The sequence below is a fragment of the Pagrus major genome, chromosome 5, assembly GCF_040436345.1.
Source record: "Pagrus major chromosome 5, Pma_NU_1.0".
Lineage (NCBI taxonomy): Eukaryota > Metazoa > Chordata > Actinopteri > Spariformes > Sparidae > Pagrus > Pagrus major.
Genome location: NC_133219.1, coordinates 37,996,286 through 38,019,048, shown reverse-complemented (window position 1 = coordinate 38,019,048; position 22,763 = coordinate 37,996,286). Strand labels below are relative to the sequence as shown.

General features: G+C 42.4%; 1 protein-coding gene across 1 annotated transcript; it reads left to right on the top strand.

The window, feature by feature from the left end:
• Nucleotides 1-14,759, top strand: plekha2 (pleckstrin homology domain containing A2). Its single transcript, XM_073466091.1, has 12 exons — nucleotides 1-209; nucleotides 4,463-4,623; nucleotides 4,778-4,834; nucleotides 5,969-6,017; nucleotides 6,157-6,254; nucleotides 8,774-8,905; nucleotides 9,111-9,200; nucleotides 9,313-9,381; nucleotides 9,489-9,559; nucleotides 11,030-11,093; nucleotides 12,977-13,054; nucleotides 13,145-14,759. The coding sequence occupies exons 2-12, from the start codon at nucleotides 4,483-4,485 to the stop codon at nucleotides 13,589-13,591; spliced, it is 1,296 nt and encodes a 431-aa protein (XP_073322192.1). The 5' UTR covers nucleotides 1-209; nucleotides 4,463-4,482; the 3' UTR covers nucleotides 13,592-14,759.
• Nucleotides 14,760-22,763: the final 8,004 nt, after the last annotated feature.

Sequence of the window (22,763 nt, the reverse complement as noted above, 5' to 3'; positions counted from 1 at the left end):
CTTCTGTAATCCGATCACACAAACAAACAGGCGGGTGTGTGGGAGCGAGGTGCACGCCGGCCCTCGTTAACGCGCGCTGATTGTGGAAGTTGCTCAGACTTTTGGCTGACTATGCTCCAGAGTGTTTCCCGGACTCGACTCTCTCCTCTCCGCTGCTTCGGCGCTGCGCGGGGCGCTGGCTGTGGCGCACACTGACTCTCCACAGCAGGGTAAGTTCATCAGTCGACAGTGGCACTGTATGTGTATGTGTGTGTGTGTGTGTCTGTGTGTGCGTTGCCTCATGTCTGTGTGTGTGCTGGTGCTGTACAGTAGGTGTGGCAGGGCCGAGGAGTCGTTGGATCCGGTGAGTCAGTGCAGATCATCTGAGCTGAACTAATCCGTCAGGTGTCGCTGAGTATATTTTCTCTTCCCCGCATCATATTTTTAAATTTTTCTCTTCGATCTTTTTTTTTTAAAACTTTTAAATCATCCAGTGGCGTGAAACTCGTGTCTGCACCGCTGCTGATGTGGTGCAACACTGTGAACATCCAGCTGTCGCCACAGAGGAGCTCAGAAAACTGTCCAGAGAACAAAGTCTCTTCTACAAACTGCTTTTTCTGGATCCATAAAACAAAGATTTTCAGTTTTATGTCCAACTTTGAGGTATTTCATCTGCCTTGTGCAGAGTTTTAAGAACATCTCAAAGTCCCGTGTGAGTAAAAGTTAAGATATAATGCTTAAATATCAGTTTGATTAAAGAGAAAGTAACCCATAGATACAGTACTCGAGTAAAAGTATTAAAGTATCTGATATTAAGTGTACTTGAATGAATGAATGACTGAAGAGGAGTTGGTAGAAGTTAAACTTATGTATCCCTGCCCTCTTTTCTCACTTTTCTTCTTCTAACTCATATTATTTCAAGAAATTCTCAACTTTATTTACAACTAATATACAAACAACCATCCTGAGTTCATTTGCCACCCAGTTAAATAAATACTCGAGTATCAAAAGTACAAATAAAAGTACATTTGACATATATTTAGTTGTTGCGATTATTTCGACAGATATTGCGATTGCGATATAATTCACGATAATTATGGAGGATTAAATTTAACATCACAGTTTTTATTGTTATAGAAAAACTAGTAAAATCATGACGATGTGACAACAAACGTGTTTTATTACATCTGGAGAACGAGGTTTGTAGGTCAGAGCGTCTCTGCAGCACTACATTTATTTAAATTTACATTAAAACACTGTTTTATGAAACATTTTACCTTCATAAATTAACTGCAGCTCTTGCGATTTGGATATTGCACTTAGTCATATTGCGATCTTGATTATTTGTGCGGTTAATTGTGCAGCCCTGGCTCGTATACTGTGTGTTACCTGTTGGTGCTGTGGTGCAGCAGACAGTCTGCAAAGTAACTAGTGACTGAAGTTATCAGATAAATGTCACGGAGTAAAAAAAGTGCCGCCAAAATGTAGTGAAGTGGAAGTACAGTGGCAGAAGATGGAAATACTCAGGTTTACCGAGCTTCATGTAGAGTGAGGATTTTCATTTTTAAACAATTTACTGAATTATCCCAACAGCAACACCCTCCTGAGATATACAGAAGAAAATAAAAAAGAATAATCAAACACAGAATCAATGAGACACCTTGTATTTCAACATTTTAATGTTCACAACTGACCATCTAAGTACATAAAATGAATAAAAATTAGGTTTATAATATTAGTAATTATTAGCTGTGTGTAGCTGGAGTACTCGTCCTGCCTCTACTCGCCTGTTTCACTTTCTTATTTCACTTTCCAAATTAATATATTGCATCATAAAACATGTGATGGCTGTAAACTATGACACCTACTGTGATGGTCATTCACACCTCTATTAAAAGCTTTTAACAGACTCCCTCAGTGAGCTAAAAAAAAAGATGTTTTTATGGGTGTAATGATGCAACGATCCGGATCTATATATATCGATTAGATCAGATATTTTAGTTCCTTTTTGTCAGGTGATATAAATGTAACTGATCGTGTTAAATGGACGTATGATATCATCTCACATCGATCGCAGGACTTTGTGATATCGGCAAATATCGTATCGTCGTCCAAAGAATCTGTATGATATCGTATCACGATGAAACTTGCGATTTACACCCCTGATCAAGATTATAAACCAGTATTGAATGCTTCTACTCATTTAATCATCACATGAACAACCGCATTTCATCTGAAGAAGAATAATCTTTATTTTTCATCACATGTCACACAACGTAGTGAAACAGGTTCTCGGTGGAGCAGCGGGGCGGCCGACGACAGTGATACCCGGCGGCTCGACTCTAGATGTCAGCCGGTGCCTCGGAGGGCTTTATCATCACAGTCGATCACCACATGAACCAAAACGAGCAGCAGCAGCTCCAGTCGAGGATGAAATAAGATATGAGCGGGATGAGAAAAAAAATCAGACTGCAGATGAAATACACAACCCTCCTCTTTGTCGACACAAACCGCTGATAACTTTTGTACAGTCCCTAAAATGTGGGGCACGCAGAGACGTTTTAGAGTATGAACATGAACAGGAAGGTGTTTAAAATAGATTTACCCAACCACCTACAACACTGACGTTATACTTACATGCATCAGTAATATGAATCATATTGATCAATTGGGTTCAGCTCTAAGTTAAAGGGGTATTCCACAGATTTTGCATGTCAAAGGGAGTACAAGCAGCCCCATAATGTCCTCAAGTCTTAAATATGTGGAGTCTAAGAGGCACGTTCACCCGGCAGGGAGGGAGGGAGGGTCTAACGTCAGATGCTTTAGTCTCACTCAAAGTCGAGATATCTCGGCGTGTTCTGCCTCGACTCTGCTCGTTCTTTGTTATTATGTCTTTTGTTAAAAAATTGACGTGTGTTTGAATCCGTTTCTGTTAATCAGGAAAGAGGTAACACCGATAAAAGCAGATGTGTAAACTGAGTGTAGGTGGGTTTCACTTCGCTGCCCTGGATGTGGTAAAAAGGCAATGACACTGATATCACTGCTGTGATCTGAACACTGTGTTCTTTCATCACATATACACACTGTAATGGATATATGTGTGTGTGTGTGTGTGTGTGTGTGTGTGTGTGTGTGTGTGTGTGTGTGTGTGTGTTATCCTGCTGCATGTCAAATCTCATATTAATGTGCCCAAGACGCTCTAAAGTTTCAGCACAGATGCCACAGCGTCACTGCTGATGGATAATCCAGATGTTTTCTCATTGTGTGTGTGTGTGGGATGTGCCAGTCTGAGTGTTGGTATCTGTGTGGCATCATCTGATTTTTCCATTACACCCAGACTTTCTGCAGAAGTTTACATCTCTATGTCAGTGGCAAAGTGTTGTTGCACAACTGATGCATCATCAGCTCACCGAATTTTTTGAAAGCGGTTTCAAAATGAAGTATTTGTCTCGCCGTCGAGAATCTAAAAATAGCTTCACAGGACGTAAAGATGCCGCCTGCGTGTCTGCTGTTTATCTGTTTGTCTGCGTGTTGAGTGTGAATGTTTTCATGGAAATTGTGATATTTTCCATCTCCAGAAGAGTTTTGAAGCCAAGACAGTCCTATAAAAACATTGGCAGAGGGCTCAGTACGTCAGTATATTTTGTTTTGACTGTCACTTACTTAGTAATTTTTTGTTCTTATGAGAAAGGAAATCGGTCACAGATGTTCGCCTAGTTAGCCAACGTGTTACCTTTCTGTGGCGACGTTACACTCGAGTCCTTTCTGTGAATTCAAATTTAGAGAAAAGTGACGACTTAATGAAGAGCAACATCTGCATCTAGTGCATCTTATTTCACATTAATCCTGCAGGGATGCAACAGAAACGACAGTGGAAATGACTCAAAGTTCATAAAGAGGACGAGATTATTTGCCAGCAGTCCTCTGACTCCCCTCCCTCAAACCATAAAAAAAACACTTTTATGTACAGATGTCTGCCAGGGATAGAGTTATCTTGGAAAGCTAAAAAGCTATCGAAATCTCATCAGCATACCTGAGCGTCTGAGCTGAATGACTGTCGGAGCTATCATTCAGTCTGTCAGCAGCTCAGTGACTCACACGCATGGCATCATCTCAATGAATGCATCTCTCTCTCTCTCTCCCCACTCCTCTCCTCTTTTTCCTCCCTCCCTCTCTTCTCTGGCCAGTGGAAATGTGCGTGTGTGCAGATCTTGAGTGCAGTCTGTAATTTTTGGCTGTGGTGGAGGGCCTCAGCTCAGCCTCGGGCTTCGGGGTTTGCTGCTCAGCCTCAATCACGTCACATGAAAAACTGCTGAGTGCAAGCGGGTCTCTTTCTTCCCTTTCCTCTATGTGTGTGTGTGTGTGTGTGTGTTCGAACATTAAATGAAAGACGGTTTATCCTCCACATCTGCCCTTGTCCGTCCCATGAGTCTGTTGCTCTCTTTACATTTCGTCCTCCTGTTGTCCATCTGTGTGTCTCCAGTGATATGTGATAGCAGCAGCATGCCGTACGTGGACCGGCTGAACCGTGTATGCGGCTTCCTGGACATCGAGGAGAAGGAGAACAGCTGCCGCTTCCAGAGGCGATACTTCATCCTCGACACGCAGGGAAACTCTCTGCTGTGGTATATGGACAACCCTCAGGTGCTGCACACACACACACACACACACGCACATACATGCATGACACTCGCTTTTTAGCAAAACAGTTAGAGGAAGTGAAATTGACCAATAGGAGCAGCGTAACCTTGGACTCTGAGCCAATGATGAGTCTGTGTGTTTGTGTTTCTGCATGCAGAACCTGCAGAGTGGAGCCAGCTATGTTGGCAGCCTGAAACTAACCTACATCTCCAAGGTAAACCGCTGCCTGTCGCCTCCCTGTGCTTGTGGGTTTGTAGTTACATAATGTCCTGTGAACTACAAGCATGTCCGCAGCGTGGACGCGGGAATTCACAAGAGCGCACGCAAATAGAAACATGCAAATCGAGAGCACAGATACCCCCCCGACCGGAGTTATCTGCGTTTCTAGTCAACGGTCACATGCAGCAGCAGACTTTGTGAAGTTTTCCAGATGTCAGCGCGCTCGCTGAGCTCACCACAGATAATGACATCTGGCTTCAGTGCTCTGCAGCGCTGACAGCTCCTCCCCGGACCCTCCGAGCCAAGGAGACGTTCAAGATATGAAATATTTCTCCTCTCTATTTGTCCCGTCGCCTTTTTGTCTCCTCGTCTCTCTCTTACCTTTGTCAACCTGTGTGTCCGCCTTTTTTCTCCTCTTTTACTTTTGTTTCATCCCCTCCTTGTGTCTCCTCTCTTGTCTCCTCTCTTGTCTCCTCTCTCGTCTCTTTGTGTCTCCTCGCTCGTCTCCTCTCTTGTCTCCTTGTGTCTCCTCTCTCGTCTCCTCTCTTGTCTCCTCTCTCCTCGCCTTTTGTCTCCTCTGTCGTCTCCTTGTGTCTCCTGTCATCTCCTTTTGTCTCCTCTCTCCTCCCCTAGTGTCTCCTTTGTCGTCTCCTTGTGTCTCCTCTGTCATCTCCTTTTGTCTCCTCTCTCCTCCTCTAGTGTCTCTTCTTTTTTCCTTGTCTCCTCTCTCGTGTCCTTGTGTGTCCTTTCTCCTCTCCTTGTGTCTCCCCTCTCTTCTCCTTTTATCTCCTTTTTTGTCCCTTCTTTTTTCCTTGTCTCCTCTCTCCTCTCCTTCTGTCTCCTCTCTTGTCTCCTTCTGTCTCCTTTTTTTTCTCCTCTCCTCTCCTTGTGTCTCCTCTCTTGTTTCCTTCTGTCTCCTCTCTCCACTTTTTGTCTCTCCTTTCCTCTCCTTTTATCTCCTTTTGTTTTGTCCCTTCTTCTTCCCTTTTGTCTCCTCTCTTCTCCTTTTGTCTCCTCTCTTGTCTTGTCTTTTCTTTTTTCCTTTTTGTCTCCTCTCTTGTCTCCTCCCTCCTCTTCTTTTGTCTCCTCTCTCCTCCTCTCATCACCTCTCTCCTCCTCCTCTCCTCAGGTGAGTGAAGCGACAGCGAAGCAAAAGCCGAAGACAGAGTTCTGCTTCGGTGAGTTTTATTCGGGGGGGAAACACTGAGTCACGCTCTTGCAGTCGGGCACAGTGGTGTTAATTTTATTTTAAGCATGTGATTAAAGTTATAATATGGTTATTGTGGATATTCACGGAATCGATGTCTATTTTTACAGTCATCAATGCCGTGTCCCGGCGGTACTTCCTCCAAGCCAACGATGCGACTGACATGAGGGAGTGGGTGGCTGCTCTCAACAAGGCCAGCAAGATCACTGTGAGTGCAACACAGACGCGTACTGTTCCCACCAGATGTTGATTAATGGATTGATTGACTTTATTGTCCATCTCAGTGGACTTTTCTCTTCGACTACAACAGAAGCACAGTACACATACTTTACACTACAGGCAGTACTGCAAACAATTTAAAAACACAGAAAATATACAAGATACAGTGAGGTCCAAAAGTCTGAGACCACATCTTCAATATTTTGAGGAATCAGAGACATTTAAAAAAAAAAAAAAAACAGTAATGTTATGACATGCAAAATGAGGAAGACATATGTAGGATCCTGCACTATTTCTAAGTCAGCAACAAATCTAAATATAAAAGCCGAGAATCTCCGTCTGGCTGTTTGTTTCGATCTTATTTGCACATCTCGAGAACCGTCCGGCTGATCTGCTTCACGCTCGGCAGGTTTGTTGCTGAGGATCCAAGCAACGCGCTCAATCTTGATACATTGCTTACTAACTCATTAGCATTGTGATAGTAGGGAAAAATGGCAGAAGTCAGAAGTCAAATTATTACTGCAAGCAAAGAGGGTCTTTCTCAGCATCGAATCATGGCTAAACTCGAGGTTTCTCATGTGGAGGTGCGTCAAACTCTACAACACTTTGCAGAAACTGGATGAGTTGCATCCAAAGCATAAAACCAAAAGTGACCACACCTTCAGAAGATCAATACATCAAGCTGAGTTCCCCGAGAGACAGAGAAGCGACCTCAAACAGAAAAAGTACTCCAAAATAGTAGTATGTTGACTAGTGATCTCAGACTTTTGGATCCTGCAGTACATTAGTGTAAGCAGCAGCAAATCATGTTATTACAACACCAGATAGTAGATCTAAAAAAAGCAACAAGTGTTCCCTCATGCAGCCGTTCAGTGTCTGTATGGTAATAGGGAGTAAAACACTTCTTGTTCACAGTTTGCTCAGTCCAGCGCTGCTAAATATATCTCAAAAGTTGCTTCAGTGACTTGCAGATCACCTTCCTGCAATTTTTGAGATCTCGTTTTAGCTCTTTACGCCCAAGTTTCTGTACCAAGCTGTGACGTTAAATGATAAACCAGGCTGCATAGTATCAACAGCAGCGATGAAGTCGATAAGAAAAGATGATGAGAAACTGACACCTTTGTCTCATGTGTGGTTAGAAAAAGCCTAACTTAGCAGTTATTGATAAGGGATTTGACAGGAAGCTCCAGTTTGCGGTGTTGTGACTGAAACCAGTTTGGTCTGGGCGGGCGTGAACGATTCAAGGTTAATTTTTTTGGTCCTGTGGGAGATTTGTTTTTGACAAAAGAGGCAAAATAACTACATATAATACAGTACATACATACACAGACACAGGACATAAGTGCAAACAATACAGTGAGTGACTCATCATCCCCCCCCCCGCCTTATGGCCCGAGACATGCTTGAACGTTGCCCACACATACCCCTCACACACTTGCTGAATGAGGAAATTGTGAATGTGCATGAATGTGACTGTTGGCACATACGTCACTGTGGTCGAGGTGTCAAAAAACCATTGAGTGTGTTCATGAACATGCGACGCACATTAAGTTGGAAAATTTGCATTGTATTTGTGTACGTGTCCACGAGATGACAGACACACATCGGTCATGACGGCAGATGACAGAAGAGTGTCTCTCTTCTTCTCTCACCTGCACACTGACACAGGAAGCAGCGCCGCTCACTCTTTCTTTCACTTCCCCCTTTGATGGGAGGCCTTTGCTGCCGCCTTTTTTCTGAGCTGTCGTGGCCTCAATGAAGGCTTGTGTTAAAAAATACTTCCTAAAGCAGAGGCCATTGGACCTTCAATTTACGCCTCTGGACTACATTTACTCTAAAGGAGACGTATTATGGACATTTTTCAGCTTCATAATTTTATTTAGGGTTACTTCTAGAATAGCTTTACCTGCTGTAATGCTCAAAAAACACATCAGTTTTACTTTACCAGTGCTGCTCTGTTAGAGCTCCTGTCTCTTTAAGCCCCTCCCCTCTGAATACCCAGTCTGCTCTGATTGGTCAGTTCACACATGCCTGAGCCAACACTGCTAACAACAACAGAGCAGCTGTGATAAATCGATTCTTACGTGACAAACTAGTGACGAGGAATAAATCATGCAAACGTGTGACATGGTGACGTAGCGTCATGCAGACGTACAGTTATTTTAGATCACACTACCTTCCTCGGCATGACCCGCCCTACTCTGCCTCTGATTGGCTACATCCTGCCCGTTAAGTAATGTGCATGTGCAACTCTCACCAAAGATTGAACAGAGGTGAGAGGTCTCACTCTGCAGCTAAAACGGAGCGGTCAAGACACAGTGTGTGAAGGGATGCTACCTGTTCTACCAGGACCCCCAAATAAAAGTATGAACCTGGAAATTAGCATGATATGACCTCTTTACGAAAGACATCACATCCAGACTGTTAAAAATCAGACTGGAAGACTCTGCTCTCTGCCGGTTGATGTAACATTCGTTGACGTAATCCTCTCTGTTACTGTGCTGACAGGTTCCTAAGTCCGGCCCTGCACATCCGCGGCCCGATGTGACCGCAGTAATCAACGACACTCAGAGAGGGAGGAGGCAGCAGGCCTACAAGGCTGAGATCATCGGTGGCGTGGTGGTGCACACTCCCATCCAGGTAATGTATAGAGGAAGCTGTGGTTACTATGACGATGCCAAGAGTGACACCGGCAGGACTTGCGTGAATGAGATTCACTTTTATCTGTTAAGTAAAACATCATTCGTCATTCAAAACCACCCTGCGTGTAATGTGAAACATTGAGAAGATGGCGGTTAGTGATCGTTATGGTGATAATGAAGACGGTTATGATGAAATGTTTCAGAACGAGGGTGAAGACACAGACGGCAGAGAGAGGAAGGGCAGCAGGCCAGGCGTGCTGAGGTCGGGTTACTGTGTCAAACAGGGAAATGTGGTGAGTTAACCAGCTGCTAACAGCTGATTCTCTGTGCTTGAATTAAAAAAAAAGAAAAAAAAGAAAAAGGCTGCATGTGGAAACTGAAATGTGAAATGTGTGTTTGATTCAGAGGAAGAGCTGGAAGAGGAGGTTTTTCACCCTGGATGACAACGCAGTCAGTTACTACAAGTCTGAGATGGTGAGGAGACGGACGTGTTGTGTTTGTCTCTCACATGTTGATGTTTATTTTCGGTGACTGTGGGTTTTTTTGTCCGTCCATGTCTGAAATGTGTGTGTGTGTCCCAGGATAAGGATCCTCTCCGAGCTGTTCCACTAAGGGACATTCAGAAGGTCCACGAGTGTCTCGTCAAGTCCGGGTGAGTCAAACGTGGATCTCCCAACATTTGACCTTTTTCTCCATCTGGTCTTTCTAGTACTGATGTAAACGTATACGAATATTTGGATAAGAACAGATTACACGACTTACAGCATCCAAATAAATAAAATAAAAAATAGGTTGCCGTTGACATATCAAAGATATTCAGACATTCTCAATATTCTTGCATTAGTTTTTCCCAGAACTGTCATCCAGTAAGGGCTCGAGCTTGACTCATGTTGCACAGATGTTGTTTTTTAACTTGTAATCTTTTAAATCTGTGATCTATATTGAAGTCTGGCGCTGTGCACGACTCGACAGTAGATGGAAACTGGCGGTCTGAAAGTTAGGGACCGTCTCAAAAGTACATGCAAACGGGCCAAGAGAGCTTTTCAGCATAGAAACCTCAAACAAACTTTATTTTCATTTGGGCCCTTCTCCTGTGGCATTGCACAATCACAGTGGACTATCAGAAGAGAAATCACACAAGTTTAACAGATGCTTGTATTTTCCCCGCTGATTAAAGAAAACCTTCCACTCTTTTCTGACTCATTTTAGACTGGCCTTTGTCTTTTTAAAGCTGGGCAATAAAAAGGTTTTATTATTTGATTTATTTTGGTGCAGTACGTGGTTAAAATACTATGTTAATTTAGCTTGTATACATCAGAGTGTGAATGACAACTGAAACGCATAAATTGAAGCAGCCGTGACAAAATAAAACAGCGACCAAATACTTCCTGTAAAAATCCTACGGAGGCTGAAAAACGGCCAGAGGTGCAATTATTTCCGATGCAGTTATCTTGAGATCGACAGTTAATTATTACAAAAAGCTCGTTTCTCATGATAACGACAATGAGATCTTTTGTCACAAGAAAAATGACTTACACACACACTGCTCTGAAAGTTTTATGAGCTTTTTTTAGTTTAACCTCGTGACTTGATGGCTAATTACTGTGAGGGACCGCTGAAACAACAGTATTGTTATGTGATGCTTGTTTTTACTTTTCAGATTGAGATGGAGATATAATAAAATTATAAGCACAACTGTGTGTTTAAATGGTACAATATAAGACTGAATACAGTCTGATGCATTAATGAATACTCCTTGATCTGACATTTTCCGCTTGAATCAGTTCGCTACGGTTGTCAAGACGCCATCTTTGCATGCTGGCACGGCGCTGCTGATCTCTGACGGACATTTTGAGGAAACTACTTTCTGTTTTCTCGTGATAACAGCTTGATTGTCTCGCTGGATTTGTAGAGATAACGAAAAACATCAAACCACAAGAAATGTTGCTTTGTTATCTCGAGATGTCGGCACAACAAAATCAATTCGACTTACAGTCAAACGCAGATATGAATGCAGATATATTTGTGGAATAAAAACACAGATAGTGGATCTGTACTAACATGCCCTCCCTTTAGCTGCTGTGATAACAGTCTGATCGTTTCCTCTGTGTTTGTCCGTCAGGGATCTCCTGCTGAGAGACAACCTGTTTGAGATCATCACCGGCTCCCGGACCTTCTACATTCAGGTACGTCACGTTGTTGTACCGATCGATCAGAAGCTACAGTTTGACGTGTGCGTCAGAGCGGAGAGGCTCCCAGGTGTCTCCGTCCTGTTGTTTTGACTTGTTTTCTTGTGAATGCTCTGCTGCTGATGTGTGGCACAGGCTCCTGTTTTTAGGAGCATGAAAAGTTTGTTTTTGTGAAACGGCCACAGCCATCCAACAATAACATCCTGCCCAGCTACCCCCCCCTGGGAGACCAGCTGACTGAGACGGCAGGGGTCGCGCTGAGAGAGAGAGAGAGAGAGAGAGAGAGAGAGAGAGAGAGAGAGAGAGAGAGAGAGAGAGAGAGAGAGAGAGAGAGAGAGAGAGAGAGAGAGAGAGAGAGAGAGACTGCAAGCACAAATGTTTTTGTTTTTGTGTGCAAGAAAAAAAAAAGGGAAGCGTGAAACAACAAGACATAAACAGAAATAGATTAAAAGGAGAACATCAACGTGGCGTAAGAGCTGAAACCAAAGTGATTTTTATGAATTGAGCGACACGTATGTATCTACTGATGAGTATTTTCTTTATTAGATAAACTGTTGTTATTTGTTGGTCCAGCTAAAAACAGTAACTGTTACTCAAAGGTTGTTTGTTCTGTCCAACCAACCGTCCAAAACCTCCCAAATATTCAGTTTAATATCACAAAAGACACAAAAGCTTCACAAAGTTTAGCATTTTTTTTGCTTAGAAATTGAAAAAGTATGAAATGGTGACTTCAGACATTTCTTCTGCTGAAGTCATTATCACCTATGAAACATCTGGGATGAGCTCACAACAGCTGATATATCAGTCGGGCTCTGATATTCTGTATTTTTGTTACTATCAAAGCTGCTCCTGTTATTTCCTGCTGATGTTGTACTGTAAAAAATAAGTACATACTCTCATTTTTAGAAGAGGCTCAGTAAATTTCCCGAAAGAGCCGGAGACTGTAGGTTTTTGGCAAATATTAGCCGAACAAGAGTAAACAGTGTATTTGCATTTGAAGTAACCTTTCACACACCGAGCAAGTGCACATGCAAGCCTTCACATTTAGTTGCTCAGTAGATTTATCCACCCTCCCTTGTCCTTTTATTTCTTTGTAATAAAAAGCCAACAGCAAGATAAAGCTCGGTAGCAAAGGCAAAGTCAGTTTGTTCTGCTGCTGTCCGTACCACCGGACTACACAGCCGCTTCTTTCCCTTTTATATTATTATAAAGTGTTTACGGCAGCAGGTGTGATTTCTCATCACAATTATACTGTCCGGCATTATTGCAATTCATGATATTATCCCAATAAACATAAATATATTCTTAAAACTTTAAAAAATAAAAAATAAAATGGTACTCCAACACGCTGGATTCACTTGAACCTCACATTTTGTTAGGAAACAAACATTTTTATTGCAGAACAGTGAGGACACATCTTTTTTTTCAAGTCCTCCTGCACAAATAAAGGATAAATAAATGTTGGTTGGTTCTTTACTTAACTTGTTTTTATGGGGACACAATGTGGGTGACAGGCTTAGCTAATTCAAAATAAATCAGGAAACCATTATAGGTCTGTATGTCAGCGAGCTGGAGAGCTTTTTCAAGTTATTCATGTGAGGAGATTCATGATTATCTCGATTCACGACCATCCCCATAATGTAAACTCACCATGATCAACTTGTGTGAGTGTTTTTTTATCGCGATCTGTGATAAAAATCTTTCATCGTCTCGCTCCTACTGAGAGATAAGCTGCATCTGTCTTTGGTGACACAGACAGTACTTGTTCGCAGAATCGATTTTTTATGTCATGAGATTTTTCAGATTAGAAGCTTTTACAGAAGGACAAACAACTACAGTAGCTCTGCAAAGCTTTATCTTCTGGTGATTCCTCTCTGCAGACAGACTCTCCAGAGGAGATGCAAGGTTGGATCAGGGACATTGAGACGAAGATCCAGGACTTCAGAGGTCCTCCTAAGGTAACTGTTATCCCTCCTGGTAATCTTGTCTGTCTATATGTTCTTGGAGAAAGAAGAAAAAGACTGAAATGTTTCTTCCTCTCGTTGCAGGGTTTCTCATTCAGACGTGCGTCCTCATACTATAAAAGTCATAATTCCTCCTTGGGGTCTCGAGGTCAGCAGAGCGATGAGCGCAGACCTACGCTGGTCAAGTCCTGCTCTGTGGCCCCCGGCTGGCAGCCCTGGATGCCCGTCCCGTCGTGCGAGCCCTCCATCCTGGACGCGGAGGACGAAGACAGCGCCTTCAGCTCCGTGCCCACCCTGCCCTCCCTCTCCTCTTCCTCCACCTCCTCCTCCACCTCATCCTCCTCCAACTCCCTCTCCACCCCGGCCCCTTGCCCCACCGTGCCTCCAGCGGCTTCCAGCAGCGGACTGGGGATTGTTACAGCCACGGGAGACGTGGCCTGCGGGCGCCGGAGGCACCGCTCGCAGCCTCAGCCTCACACCGGCTTCCCCTTCAGCCTGGATGACGACGGCATCCGGACCACTGACGTCTAGTTCAATGAAGTCTGTCGAGTGTTTGGTACCTGCTTTAAAAAATGAATGTGACTGGTAATAATAGTATTCCCTGCTAATGAAGTGACACTGTGAACGTCTGCGTCGATATCATGACGTGAGTTTGGGGCCCCCTGCTGGTCGAAGGATGCACCCAGCTGGAAGAGGACCGAGGGGCGCCTGTGAAGAAGACTGTTTTTTAGTGCAACTTCCTCAGAAAACTTGAATAATCTCGTTTTATTAATTGTTCCTGCAGACAAATTATGGCACATGCTTTCAATCCGTTGCACTCGGCTCCCATCGGACATGTAGCTCATGTTCTCACCCCCGCTTAAAGTATTCATAAATAAGTGTTTAAAGTCTTTTTTTAACACGACAGTATCCAACGTTTTTATAATCAAACTTTTGTTCACTAAATATTTTTACTTCCTTTTGAGCCCAGCAGTGTTTTTAACCCTCTTTTCTGAGACGCACATTATGTTTAAAAAGCCTCACATCAACTTTTCTCCATAATAATAATTAACAAGCATTTTATTACTAACATTTAATCAGGGCAAAGTATCCTGTAATTCTCATTAAAATTTAAAAAAAGGTACACATGCCAACTGACTGACAGAGGGAAGAAGAGGAAGATGGAGTCAGCAGCAGCTTTTTAAGTGTTTGGACTATTTTTTTAAAAACAGTTTTTTAAAAAAACGATCATTTGTCAGTAAACTGTGACTCCTTTTTTTAACGCGGTACCGTAATAATACAGCAGCAGTGTTTGGATGGTACTTGTTAGCAGAATGTACTTGCCAGCATCAAAGTACAGCTGATCAGCTGGTCGACAGCTTTGTGTAAATGTGATTTTCTTACTGCGGCGTTACGTTTGGGGAACCTGTGCCACTACTTCTGTTAATTTAATTGTAATTCCCGCACTTTGCTTTTCTTTGTTTTTCTTGTGTTTTTGTTTTGTGTGTCGGCTTCCACAGCTTTTCCTGAGACGATGCCTTCAGACACTTTATGTTGTTGTACGACGGTCGTTTCAAACGCTTCTCAGGTTTCACCTCCAGGCCTCGCTGACGTGGTACCCTGTTCGTGTCTGCGTCCGTTTTCTGAAGCTGTGTGCCCTCGTTTCTCTGCGTATAATGTTAATTTTCTCTCTTGTACATTAAAGGATGCTTTTTCTTTGTTTTGTTTGGATTCTTTTCGATCACTTTTTAAAGGGTAACTCCAATTTTACACAGTAAAGTGTCTTTACAGGTCTTTGAGAGCTCGACTGCATGTGTATGAAGCCTGCTTTTAATCTGATAAATTGCCTCCAGGGGCTAAATTGCATTGTGGGTATTGTGGGCGCATTGTTTTGAAAAGCAGTCCACTGGTCTGGCATTACACTGTGGACTCTGCACCCTGCCATCTAGTGGTCGAAGGGTAAATCAACATTTTACACTAAAGATAACACAAAAACTTTCTTCGAAGAGTTTTATAAATGATCTTTCGATGGCAACGTGGTTTTTAAAGTTTTTTTCTTTGTTTTCTCTCCCAAGTGCAAAACTGTCCAAATGCCAGGCCTGCAGAGGGTCACAGCCGACGTATTTGACCTTTAACACTGTCCGCCTTTGACACATGCTCGCACACACATGAACATGCCAATAGTGCCCAGAGGCTGTGTTAAGTGAAGTGTTTCACACATCCAGTGCAAAGGTCCATTAAGTAAAACGCCTCAGACTGCGTCCTGACCTCCGTCCACTTCCCTCTCCGCCCTCCCCGTGCAGCTGCGTGGCTGCAGGACCGGCGAGAGTAAAGTGTTTCAACTGAACAGTTTAATCTGCGTCACTAAGGTAGAAAAGGCCCTGAGTGCCTGTGAAATGTCAGCTGTGGTGAAATTAGTTTTCAGTCTGTTAAAGACGGAGCTCCTCTAGGTACTGAGAGGAACATGTGGCAGGAGCAGTGGTGACGAAAGTTCGGTTAGGTTAAAGATCCTCCTCTGCACATGTGTTAAAGGATAATTTCACCCACAATTGAAAACTAAGTCATTATCTACTCACCGCCCATCCTGATGGAAAGTCAGCTGAAGTTTCGTAGTCCACAAAACATTTCCGGAGCTTCGCAGTAAAACAGCGTCGCGGAATCCTCCTGAACAAGTGAAGTTGTTGGGGACTTGTTTTAAATGTATCCAGAAGCCCTGAGATCCAAAATTGATTTGAAAAGATGTAATTTACATTTATTTTAGCAGCTATAATGAAGATTTCGGCTTTCAAAGGGTGTAAATAATAACGTATTTTCAAATCAGTTCTTGATCTCAGGGCTTCTGGAGACTAAAAAGCTGTATGGAGACATTTTATGTTTTAAAACAAGTCCCGTCTACTTCAGTTGTTTAGGAGGATGTTGCAGCACTTAATGTCATGTTTGGGTTAACTTATCCTTTAAGGCATTGATCAAAACTCTCTGATGTGTGTCCGACCTGGTTGTGCAGAGTGAAAAGTACCAAGTTAAAATCCTTAAAATGGCCTCCACGCCTTCTGGAATATAAGATTATCTGCTGGACACAAGATGGTCTCCTGCTTCACTCGTCAAGTTCTTTCATGAGAGGCTTCAAGTCTTTACATCACAAGTGTATACGCTGAATATTTGGCCAGGATTGACTTCCAAACTATTTGTGATGTCACAAATCGAAGGCCCACTTTGTAAAGGATGAGTTCACCCAAACATAAAAATGTAGTTTCGTGCCTGTGGAAGGTACGGTGAATGTCGTAGTCCACAAAACATTTCTGGAGCTTCAGAACAAAACAACATCGCATCCCTCTCTTAAATAACTGGAGTAGATGGAAGAGAAACCAGAGAGAAGATCATAAAATGCCTCCATACAGCTCATCTAGCATAATCCAAGTCTCAAAGAACCAAATTGATTTGAAAAGATGTTATTTAAATCTTTACAGTGGCTGCTAAGCTAAAAGCTAAAAGCCGTCTGAAGTGCGTGCACGAGCTCGAACATGCGTCAAGAGTGTAATTAACGTCTTTTCAAATCAATTTTACGTTTCAGAACATGTGTCCCCAGCCACTTCAGTTTTGTACGAGATTCCTGCAACGTTGTTCTGCCGTGAAGCTCCAGAAACATTTTGTGGACTGCAAAACCTCCCCCGACTTCCCATGAGGCGTGACGATCAGTAGATAACCTTTATCCTTTAAAGTTAGATTTTCAGTGAGCACAAATGTGAAATACACCCTCTGGTGTCAAACTCTGCACAGAGAAGCTCAAACATTCAACTTTAGGAGGAAGAAAAAACACATTTCTGTCCGGAGCAAAACTAAACTGGGATGTGAAAATGTGAATATGTGCTTCTCTTCATTGATTCTGTGTCACGGCCTTGTTCGTGTGCTCCGGCTGAGAAACTATAAAGAGGTAAAAGTCTGAAAACACGTCGACACAGAAGCCTCGGAGGGTTGATTTTCTGCTCGGACATAATGGAAAAGGTCACGTAGCACTTCAGTTTGACGCCTGTGAGTGACAGGCAGCTCTGAGGGCAGACAGACACACTGCTCCTCTAAATGTTAATGTTCCCACATGGATGACTCTGCACCAGCCTGCCCTCTGTCTCCATCTCTGATGTCATTACACTCTGCTGATTTTAACATCCTAAATATAGGCTCCTCGCTGCAGCTGGGTGCCGAGGCTTTGTTGCTCGTTCGCTGGCTTCAGTTCAGGCACGTAACGTGAATAAGATGAAGACGACTGTGCTGTGTTTTCTTCGTTTCTCTTGGATTTCTTTGCTTTTTTTCCACTGTTCACACTGTTATTTCTCCCTGTTTGCAGAAGAAAGCCACTAGATGGGGCTGCAACACACCACACTTCATTATCCACAGTGTTTAGTGCTGTCATGAATGCTGCCATGAGCTAATGAAGCAGTCCTCCACAAACTGACAGTAGCTCTCCATAGACTGGAGGCCAGGAGGAAATTCAAAAACAAGTCGCTGAGAGAAAAACTGTGAATGGAGGATTTGATCTGCCAGATGCAAAACAATGACAAAATCCAAGGGTTTTCATGGTTTGTGCAGGACAATCATGCAGTTTTGTGCATCTATGCATCCTACATGTATGTGACCTTCAAAATAAAAGCCCCAACAATAATAAAATGAGGCTCAACTGGTCTCATGAGAGAAGAAGGGCAGACTCAATAAACACTGTTGACTATATTAAACAGAAGAAATGTTTATTTATAGTTGGTGAGCTGCAAAAAAGATGTTTAGTTTAAGTTATAGTGACAAAAGTTTTATAATTAATGAAATGTTATCCAGCTGTTTTATTTATTCAGCAGCCCAGTCGAGAAAATGTAGTCCCGGTTGTTTTCATGTTGGTGGAAGAAAGCGTGACATATCGGCTGATATCGGCTTGTCACAGATAATATCAGTGTCGGTGTACACACCTGTTTTTAGAGATTATGACACAGAAAAAGATACAGAGGGTGATTTTGTAACTGTAAAATTCCCAGTAAAGTTTATGTTTCAGTGCACTTAAGCCAAACTGTAACGTAACATGTTTGATAACCATTTTTAATCAGCCGATTTATCGATATCAGAATTTTTTACTCCCTAATATCAACGATTGGTCAGCTCTAATAATAATAATAACATGATATAGTAGTGAACAAAGTGCTTCACGTGGTTGAACCAGGATTCAAAGTCACTTTTTAAAGAGCAGTGGTTCCCAAAGTGTGGACCGCGGCCCACTGCTGGGCCGTGAAGGGGCTGCAGGAGGTCATTAACAATAAATAGATAAATTAATAAATTAATAAAAGGTTTTTAATTTACAATTTTGTTGGTAAATTTGAAGTTACCATGAATATTTATGATTCCTTTTCTTTTTTTTTTAAAGGTGCACTACGTAGTTTTGGAGGGTTAATTTCACGACTAAATGAACTGAATAAACAAACTGACTGACCCCTCGAAGGACAGCTTGTTTATTATATTATAGAAATGTACCAGATATATCTGAGTTTGTATTATTACCTCATTTATAATAAGATATCCTTTCTGAGTCTGAGATCCTTTTCAAAACTACCTCATGCACCTTTAGAGCTAATTAAATTGAGTGTCTTTCTTAATTTATATGATTTTATTTAGTGAGTCTGTGGATATTTGTGCCGTCTGCTGACCAAACCTGTGTGACATTATAGGGGAACAATATTTGACTTTGACACAACATCTGTGCGTATCTTTTAACATGCCATCGAACTGCATGTGTTTAAAGATGAGCAAGTTTACAAATTGTTATGTGATGTGCATGTGAGGGATTATTGATTAGGCCCACCGTCACACAGAACTGTTGTGTTTATGTAAAAAATAGACTCTTGTGCTGGTCAGAGTTGTGATTAAAAGTGTGAGTTGGAGTTGGAGTTGCTGCTCCAGAGAGATCACCCATGTGTGCCAATCAGCTGATAGATGACTGTGATCAGTGTATTGAACGTGTGGGTGAATATCACTCGGACACTTGAGATCTTCGGATCATATCTTTAAGCGTATGTTGAGTTTTTAGAGGTCTCGTCCCGCTGAGCCGGTGTTGTGATGGAAAACCTCTTTACTCGCCACTAAACCACTAATTGATCTGATCTGAAGGTTTTAGGATTACACACACACACACACACAGGCTTTAACTAAGCATGTGCAGAAAGCAGCATCTCCATAACATGTGTAATATGAAGTCATATTAACGTGGACCAGGTTTTCCTTCATCTGGCCCCGGAGGCCCCTCGTCTGGACCCCTGCCAAACCCCCCCCCCACCCTCCGCTGTTCCCACATCAGACCACCTTACAAACTGGGGTTTGCAGGGGGGGTTGGAATGTATTTTGCCCTGTGTGATGTGATTGTTTGCAGAGAAATGGGTTGACCTTGCCCTCTAATGCCACACACACACGCACACACTCGCTCTGGCCGAGCTGGAGGTGTGTGAGACAGACCTGCTGAGTGCAGGAGGTCTGGGACCCCGTCACCACTTCCTCCAGACGGAGAACAGAGGATCCAGTCAGCTGAAGCCAGAATGGGACAATAATGAGCCGTCCAGCCGCCACCGCCACCTCATTTCAGGTATTATTGAAACCTTCGCTTCTCACTTTTCTTCCTCTGCAAAGGAACTGAGGGATAAGATCAGAGTTTAAAAGTCTGGAGAGCAACATCCAGTTTTAAGAATTCATTATTTTTGGTGCATAATGAATGTGCTCAGGTAAACCCTCACCTTAATGAACACTACCTGCTGCTGCTGCTGCTGCTGAAAAATAATGTTTTCAAACTGAGAATATTTCGTTTTAAAAAAGGGGATTTTCATATATTTGAAGGAGAAGTTGATACAAACAGAAATAAAGGTTTTTTAAAAATATATTTAAATCAGATTTTTATTAAATTCAACTAAGGTTTATATGATTTATCAGCACTGAGGTGGTTCTTTAGTTTCAGGGATTTATAAGCCAACAAAACTAGTTTCTTAAAAAAGAAAAAGTTGGTTTCATCAATATTTTTGTTTTAAATTATTATTATGAAGCAGAATTCGTCCAAACAAATTATCTTGTTATTATTATTATTTTGTTCTTTTGAGTCCAAGATTTTAAATTAAATAAACAACGAAAGAATCAGAAAATCAAACTGTGTGAATTAAAGTCAGGATGTTAACGGATCAGACTTTATTTATACAATACTGTGTGTTTTTTTTTCGTTTCTATAATTTAAAGCAGTAATGAGGGAAGTTTGACAGAACTTTTTGTCGTTGATGAAACTGTAAATTTCTCCTGAACACAAAACAACTTTCTTGTTTTTTTGTTTGTTTTAAACTAATTTAACAGATCGCAAACTTTTGACTGGAGAGTTGTGACTCATTAAATCAGCATGTGGAGGAGCAGCGTGTTCACTTCAAGTTTTCATAATAATATTTTTAGTTTTACAAAGTAAAAAAAGTGAAATGCCTAATTTTGTTTTCTTATTTGACACATTTCTGATGAGTATAAAGTAACTATACGCACTGATGAGTCAACGTGTTTGCGCTCCTGTTAAAAAACATTTCTTTAGTCTATCCGGTAACTTTAGAGTCGAGAAAAAGTTCCCCTTTACCAATACATGATAATTAAATACATTTAATAAAGTCTAAAATAAAATGTCGTCGTTTGACATTTCTGTGTATTTGAGTTTTTAAGTCTGAAAGTCCAATAAATGACGCGTGCGTAATGAAAGGTCTCCAACAAGTAAACAAATATAATGAATGTGATCAACATGTTTTAACTCTTCTAACATGTCAGCAACAGGCTCATGTGTTCAGTATGGTCTGAACAATATTCACCACTGTATTTAAATTCAAATCATTTTTTTAAATTACTGGAATATTTTAGTTTTGGACACTTTCAGTCCCACGTGGTCGCTCCAGCAAATTTCTTATTGTTGCTGAAATTCTTCTGCACATGTGACCGAATTATAATAAACTTTAAATCTGTAGAAAGAAGGTAAATCATTTAATTTGGATCCTACAGGCTGCTTATTAATATAAGTGTGTGTGTGTGTGTGTGTGTGTGTGTGTGTGTGTGCGTGTGTGTGTGTGTGTGTGTGTGTGTGTGCCATTTGAACGACACGAGTTTCCGTGCACAAATTGATCATCTTATTGATAGGGGAATCAGAGCAGCTCGGAAACTTGATGGCTGATGGGTCTGCATTTACACACACACACACACACGCACACACACACACACACACACACACACACACACACACACACACACACACACACGGGGCACAGGTCCAGTGTGTCTCCCAGTGGCGGCGCGCTCTCACTGCAGCACCCGCGCTTGTCGCGCTTTGTAAGAGAGGCTGTGCGCCGAGTAGCTGATCACCGGAGGTCTCTCACCGGGGAATTTATTATTCAAACACGGTAAGAGCTGCAGTTATGGATGTTTGGAGAAGGAGAGACGGAGGCGGGTGCAGACGCGCAAAAGCGGCGCGCTTTTACGCACAAGAAATCCCCTCCGGCTAGGCCTCGAATATGAATTTTATCTTAATACATCTGCCTGTTTATTTACAAATTCATATTCATATTGTGCTTTGGTTTTATGTATAAATATATATTCAAATTTAATATATCAACACAGGATAATTTCCACGTTTCAGACCTGCTCGACACATGTCCTTCTGATGGAGATACAAATAATAACCTGAAAATGTTTAATGGTGCGTAAATCTGTCTGAACGGCGGACACATGACAGGCTGGAGGCTGCAGAGGAGGGGGGAAAGCAAGGACGTGGCAGGTTTAGAAATCGGTAGAAAACGCGTAACGGAGAGATCCGGCTTGTTGACCTCCCGGTGACCCCCTTCAACTTTCCACTCTGGGTGCCTCTGGTTATCAGGATCTACAGTAATCCAGTCAAAGTGATGCGCGCTGCCGCTGCTGCTGCTACTATGTGCGTTCAGTGTCCGAATATAATCCACTATGAGACAATAGCCTGTGTGTGTGTGTGTGTGTGTGTGTGTGTGTGTGTGTGTGTGTGTGTGTGTGTGTCACTCATATGAGCTGTAGGCCTGCGGGTTTCATTCATTTTGGGGAAATGCACAAACCAGATCCACGTCACATTTGCGCTGACATGCTGTCACAGGTTATAATAATAATAATGAGGACACTAACGTGACTTAATGGGCAGGTTCAATAAGTCCTGTCAGTCACTGTCAGACATCTTGTTTTTCAGTGTGTGTGTGGAGTTGGAGACGAATTGCCTCCAAAAATTCAGGTAAAACATTCACATTGATGGTGTAAGCGTTTAATTGATTCGGTATTTTATATAATACAGATCAATATTCCCACTTTGTTCGACTTTAACAACAACAACAAGTCTCTGATCCACCAGGACAGTCACGGAAAAGTCTGATGGAGGAACAAACACTATGATTTATTTTTAAAAAAATAAATCATCCTCGACTGACCGATTGCGCGTGCACGTGTATGTATGTGCATGTGTAAGTCCAAGCGCGCGCGTGTGTGTGTGATTGGCCAGTGTCGCCGCCGTGATTTGGCCGCAGATACCGATGCACCGCGCAGACCTATGGGAGCGCAGGGAGGGCGGAGTGTCTGAGGCGGACTCCATTTGTAATGAAGGATCTGATGAGCTGGGTTCAGATCAGGCTACCGCGCTCACTGAGTCCGCGTGGGCACCGAGGGGAGAGCGCGAGAG

What these genes read in the sequence shown, in the direction of transcription:
- plekha2 (XM_073466091.1), top strand. Translation starts at nt 4,483, where the DNA reads ATGCCGTACGTGGACCGGCTGAACCGTGTATGCGGCTTCCTGGACATC. An exon ending in GAAGACAGAGTTCTGCTTCG is followed by an intron (nt 6,018 to 6,156) that starts GTGAGTTTTATT and finishes CTATTTTTACAG; the next exon opens with TCATCAATGCCGTGTCCCGG. An exon ending in ACTTCAGAGGTCCTCCTAAG is followed by an intron (nt 13,055 to 13,144) that starts GTAACTGTTATC and finishes CTCTCGTTGCAG; the next exon opens with GGTTTCTCATTCAGACGTGC.